A 6,000-nucleotide genomic window follows, 5' to 3' on the forward strand; every position below is an offset into this window, starting at 1 on the left:
TAACCACCGATGTGGGACTTTTGTCATTCTTTAGCATCTATCTTGCTTGCACTATATAAAGGTATACAAAAGAATAGTAACTTACGACATCAAGTAAATTTATTTTCTTCTGTGTTTAAGAGCTTATGTTTATAAGGTAACATGAAACTATTATTATTATTTGCTATTTGATTCATGTTTTTAGTTTTACTTGGTGAAGAAGATTTTTGAATTTTTCTTGATTGTGGAAGATGTTGATAAGAACCCGAAATATTATGTACTGATTTTATATTTCTTCTTCCATCTATATTGTCATGATCAAAGTCTTATGAGAGATGTGTATATTGTATTTTTCTTTTATGTTTTTATTTATTTTTCTCATTATTAGACTTCTTTAATTTGATCTTCTATGAATTTTCAAATGTCATAGCTTTGTAATTTTAATCATTTTATTGATCTAAAAAACATTACACGGGCATGTGTTCAGAAACTAATTCGTATAAGAGCACAAGCAGAAGTGAGTGAGTGAGTTTTTTTAACCAAAAGGCCATGAGGCCATTTCATTGATAAAGGAAAAATAACAGAATATAAAACAAAACAAAATAGAGCTGGTCCATTTCTGGACCCAAACAAAACAGATAGAAACTCAAGGAACTGGAAAGACCACTCTTCAGCTCCTTCGTCTTCTTCACAAGCTCGAGCTATGGTTCGGCGGCGATCGGAAAGGGGCAGGCAGCTGTAACTCCAGATCTTGTTCACCTCATGGTCCAAGAGGAAGCTAGCTTGAGTAGAAGACATTGGAGACACTCAAAATTCTCACTAGCGCCATGACTCTAACTCGTTGAAGACTCCTTCAGCATAGCTTTATAGGACCAAAAAGCTTTGTAACAGTGAGTACCGCTACCCCTAATCCCTTAAACACTTGATAATTTCATATGATTTGATTCAACTCACCGCTTAATAGATTGAGCTCCCAAAAAAGCTAATACCACTATTCAGGGATGAGGTTTATCATATCTTATGAATTTAACTTTCTGTGGAAATTGGTATTTTTGCTATTCAACTAGTTGTTGCTTTATCTATACCCTGCTTGTTTTGGAATTTTCTTATGCGCAAGTTTGGGATTCTAAGTTTTTCCATCTGTATGATTGCTCTTCCTGCACTTGGAACTTGCTCGAAACTAGTATATGTAATATGATTTGTACCTGGTCTATCAATGATGGTCTTAAGAGCTAATGAATCTGTCTCTAGTGTAACAGGGTAATTTCTGATTTATACAATGCTCAAGCCCCAATCTCAATGCAATTACTTCAGCTTCTAGTACAGCCCCTTCCCATGTTGTTCTTGTTTCAGCATATACAAATTCTCCACTGTCACTCCTCACACAAAAGGCACTGGACATAGGACCTGGGTTGCCTTTACATGCTCCATCAGAGTTGCATTTGGAAGTTCCCCTCCCAGGGACATTCCAAGTAACAACTTTTGTGATTAGAAGTGGAGTATACTCCTCTAAGTATTGCACAATGCAAGGCTAACTCTTAGGAATATCCATTTGTAACACCCCGTAACTAGAAATAAGTTAAAAATTGGAAATAGTCATTTTTGGAAACAATATAAAAATCTGGAAAATTGTTAAGTATGTTAAGTTGAGTTTTTGGTCAACTTCAAACGACCATGACTCCTAGCTCAGGATGATTTAGGTGTATTTTCGGATATTGTAGGAAAGATCTTGGAATAATCTTTTCAACACCGTCGAGTTTGCGCGATTCGAGTTCGTATGAGTGAGATATGCTCATTTGAAGTTAGGTTGTTCAAATAAGGAAAGTCTAATCCGGATTTTAGAAGGGCATTATGGTCTTTTCCATACCCCATGACGTAATTTCATTTTTGGTAATTAATTGGGGTCTAAGCTGATAGGATTCAGTTTACACTTGTACAAATATTGAGTTAGGATTTTAGAGAAGAGAAAAGAAGAAGAGAAAGGAGGAGAAGAAGCCAAAATCGTCAAATTCTCAAAGCTAGGATCGTGGATTTCGTCAAGGGGTGATCCCTATGAGGTATGTGAGTTCACACAGCGTTGGGTTCGTTCACCCACGCTCCAAATATGTTTAATTCAGCATGAATTCGTCCTAAAAGTTGAAAGTTAGAATGTTCTTGATGTGTGTTCTTGAATTTACTTTCGTTCTTGAATTTGGGATGAGATTGAGGAGTTCTTGAGAGTTTAAGGTCGATTTTAGAGTTGTGTACGATTAGATTCTTGTGTAAATATTCTGGGTATCTGAATCTAAAGAGAATTGGAGAAAAAGAATCGAATATAGGCGATTTGAGGTTAGAAAACGAAGAATGAACAAGTCGGCAAAATCTGGGTACCAGGTCCGCGTCGCGGACCTATTCCTCAGGATTGAAAAAAATATCTTCGCGGAGCAGAGTGGTCACGAACCGTTCTGCCTCAAAATTTATTTCGTGACCAAATATTTAAATGTATCTCTGAGTCGCGGACTAGTTTCCAAACAGTAATTTCTTGATCTTTTCTCATGTTTAACTATCTAAAAACACTCCTAAACATCATGAGATTTTTCCTATCAAAAATCACAATCCTTGAATCCATAATTCAATTCAAGAAAACTTAAGAGTCAAGTCAAGAGAAGTTCATAGAGTCTTTCAAAAGACTTTTACAAATGTTTTAACTTTGTTTTAAGACTTGTGTTTTGAGTTCAGTAAATAGTAAAAAGTTTGAAGTTCAGTTCTTCAAAAGAGTATATGGGGATTGTATTTCCAAAGAGTTTAAAATATTTTCACATTTAAAGAAGAAAGGAAACTTTGATTTCCAAAAAGAGCATTTGAGCTAGTTTTCAGTAAAGAGTAAAATGTTTTCACATTTTAAACAAGAAAGGAAACTGAGATTTCCAAAGAGCCTTTGAGCTAGTTTTCAGTTAAAGGGTAAATGCTTTCACAATTAAGCAAGAGAGGAAATTTTTGATTTCCAAGAGGAGCCTTTGAGCTAAGTTTTTGAGTAATTATCTCAAATCACAGAAAGAAGTATGTTTTTTTAAACATAAGAGCTAGTATCACATTTTGGGAGTAGTATTGAGCACCGATATGAGGGAGATTTCAGACAACTCACAACCCCCATAAACCATGTAGCCACCATGGGTAGAAAGGGTTATACTTTTTAGATGATTCCATAGTGCTTTTTAGCATAGACTAGTGGATCCACTTAATAGTTCAAGTTCTATACCCCTAGCAAGGTATAGGACGACCCTTGCAGCGTGAGGCAAAACATTGTATCATCACGATAGCTCTTAAGTGATGGTTGTCGGTTAGAAAAACTCCCACAACAGTATTTTGTATTTTTAAATACATCAAAAATATTTGTATTTTTATATACAAATAGAGTTCATATTGTATCTTTCCATACATACAGAGTCATTGTATTTCTAAATACACATAGTTGAAAACCATGTTTTAAAGCTTTTCTTTATACTGCATTTATTTACACTACTTTATATTGAAATCAGTTCAGTTCAGTTCAGTTCAGTTGAGCTAGGTAAGTTCTTCATTTCCTTTCAAGCTTATGTCTTGTTTTAGAATTCCCCTCGCATACTTGTACATTCAATGCACTGATGTCATTTGGCCTGCATCTTATTATGATGCAGACACATGTAACTAAGATCGGCATCTAGCGTATCGTTGATCAGTTGAACACTTCAGAGTCTTGTGGTGAGCCTCCTTGCTTTCCAGAGGATCCCTTTTATTGCTTTCGGTATTATTATCAGTTCATTAGGATGTCGTGGGGTTTGTCCCGATATTCATCTCAGTTGTTTTAGAGGCTTCATAGATAGATAGTCAGATGTTAGTTCTTTAGTGTTTTCATTGTATTTATCTTATGTTGAGACTTGAGGTTGCCTTAATGGCCAGTTGAATGTTCCTTTATAACATTCCAGTTTATTACATTGATTTATCTTTGTTGAGTTAAGTCTTTCGCTGAGTAAGTAAGTCAGGACAAGGGTTCGCTTGGGGCCAACAATGGTTCACGAGTGCCAGCCACGTCCGGGGTGTAGGCTCTGGGCGTGACAAACTTGGTATTAGAGCACAAAGTTCAAGAGTCCTAGAGAGTCTATGAAGCCGTGTCTGTAGAGTCCTAGTTATCGATGTGAAGTGCGCCACATCTATAATTAGGAGGCTGCAACACTTAGGAAAATTTCTCACTTCTTTCACACTCTTTCGTGCGTTAGAGTTTGATCTCTAAAAAGATTCCTTCTAATCGGTGCTTGTGCGTGTTTTCAGATAATCATGCCTCCACGAAGAGCTGTCAGATGTCATCCTGCTAGGCGTAATGTTAAACCACAGGAACTAGGGGTACCTACTGCACCAAACGTGCAACCCCAAGGAGAGGTAACCAATGCTGAGTTTCGTAAGGCTAAGATGCTAAGTCAAGCTGTGACTAATCAGGTTGGGCAACAAAGAGGAGCTCGACAAGTAGAGGCTGACACTTCGAGAATTCGTGATTTCTTGAGGATGAACCCTCCAAGTTTCATTGGTTCAAGCACCACTGAGGATCCAGAGAACTTTATTGAGGAACTGAAAAAGGTATTTGATGTTATGCACGTTGTCAATATTGAGCGAGTTGAACTAGCTGCATATCAATTGAAGAATGTTGCTAGGACTTGGTTTGACCAGTGGAAGAAGGGTAGAGCTGAGGGAGCACCACTTGCGAGTTGGGCATGTTTTGAAGAGGCCTTCTTCGGGCGTTTCTTTTCTCGAGAACTGAAAGAGGCTAAGGTATGAGAGTTCCTTACCCTTAAGCAAGAGTCACTAAGTGTTCATGAGTATGGGTTGAAGTTCACCCAACTATCTCGCTATGCTCCGGAGATGGTTGCGGATATGAGGAGTAGAATGAGTCTGTTTGTTGCTGGGTTGTCCCGTCTATCAAGCAAAGAGGGAAGGGCAGCGATGCTAATTGAGAACATGGATATATCGAGGTTAATGGTATATGTGCAACATGTTGAGGAAGAGAAGCTGAGGGATAGAGAGGAGTTTAAGAACAAAAGAGCTAAGACAGGGAACAAGTCCGGGTAGCAGAAGAGTAATGCCAACCGATCATCCTTCCAACAGAAACAGAAGGGGCTGCTCCATCATCTGCTAGTGCACCAACACCAAATAATAAGAGTGAGGACAATAGTCAGAATTTCAGAGCCAAGCTTGCCTATTCTTAGGGTAGTATCGTGCAAGGGGGTAGTAAGCCACCTGCCTGTACTAAGTGTGGTAGGAACCACTCAGGTACATGTCGTGAGGGCTCCACTGGTTGTTTCAAGTGTGGCCAGAATGGGCATTTCATGCGAGAGTGTCCAAAAAACAAGAAGGGTAATGGTAATGAGGGCAATAGAGCACAGTCTTCTTCTGTTGCTCCACCAAACAGAGCTGCATCTAGAGGGGCTACTTCCGGTACTAGCGGAGGAACAAACCGCCTATATGCTATCACCAGTCGCCAGAAACAAGAAGATTCGCCAGATGTTGTCACTGGTATGATCCAAGTCTTTAACTCTAATGTTTATGCTTTGCTAGACCCAGGAGCGAGTTTACCTTTGTAACTCCTTATGTTGCAATGAATTTTGATGTTATTCCTGAGCAACTTAGTGAACCATGCAGTATTTCTACACCTGTTGGTGAGTCTATTCTAGTAGAGAGAGTCTATCGTGATTGTCATGTTTCCATCAATCACAAGAGTATCATGACTGATTTAATTGAGTTAGACATGATAGATTTTGATGTCATTCTTGGTATGGACCGACTTTATGCCTGTTATACCTCAGTTGATTGTAGAACTCGAGTTGTCAAGTTTTAGTTTCCAAATAAGCCAATCTTAGAGTGGAAAAGCAGTTCAGCAGTGCCTAAGGGTCGTTTTATTTCGTACCTTAAGGCAAAGAGGTTAGTTTCTAAGGGGTGTGTCTATCACTTAGTCTGAGTTAATGACTCTAGTGTTGAGATACCTCCTATTCAGTCAGTTTCAGTAGTAAAAGA

General features: G+C 38.4%; 1 protein-coding gene across 2 annotated transcripts; it reads left to right on the forward strand.

Annotated features, from left to right (window-relative positions):
- Window positions 1–544: 544 nt before the first annotated feature.
- LOC107060612 (uncharacterized) lies at window positions 545–5,545 on the forward strand. 2 transcript variants are annotated; one of them, XM_015308691.1, is made up of 3 exons: window positions 545–869; window positions 3,636–3,699; window positions 4,267–5,545. In XM_015308691.1, exon 3 carries the CDS (start codon window positions 4,273–4,275, stop codon window positions 4,765–4,767), a length of 495 nt encoding a protein of 164 aa, XP_015164177.1. In that variant the 5' UTR covers window positions 545–869; window positions 3,636–3,699; window positions 4,267–4,272; the 3' UTR covers window positions 4,768–5,545. The 2 variants fall into 2 exon arrangements, with proteins under 2 accessions (XP_015164177.1, XP_015164181.1); XM_015308695.1 differs by lacking the exon at window positions 3,636–3,699 and having other exon boundaries at window positions 546–869.
- Window positions 5,546–6,000: the final 455 nt, after the last annotated feature.

The sequence above is a fragment of the Solanum tuberosum genome, unplaced genomic scaffold, assembly GCF_000226075.1.
Source record: "Solanum tuberosum cultivar DM 1-3 516 R44 unplaced genomic scaffold, SolTub_3.0 scf00006, whole genome shotgun sequence".
NCBI lineage: Eukaryota > Viridiplantae > Streptophyta > Magnoliopsida > Solanales > Solanaceae > Solanum > Solanum tuberosum.

Coding starts and splice junctions, on each gene's coding strand:
- LOC107060612 (XM_015308691.1), top strand. CDS start 4,273: ATGCCTCCACGAAGAGCTGTCAGATGTCATCCTGCTAGGCGTAATGTT.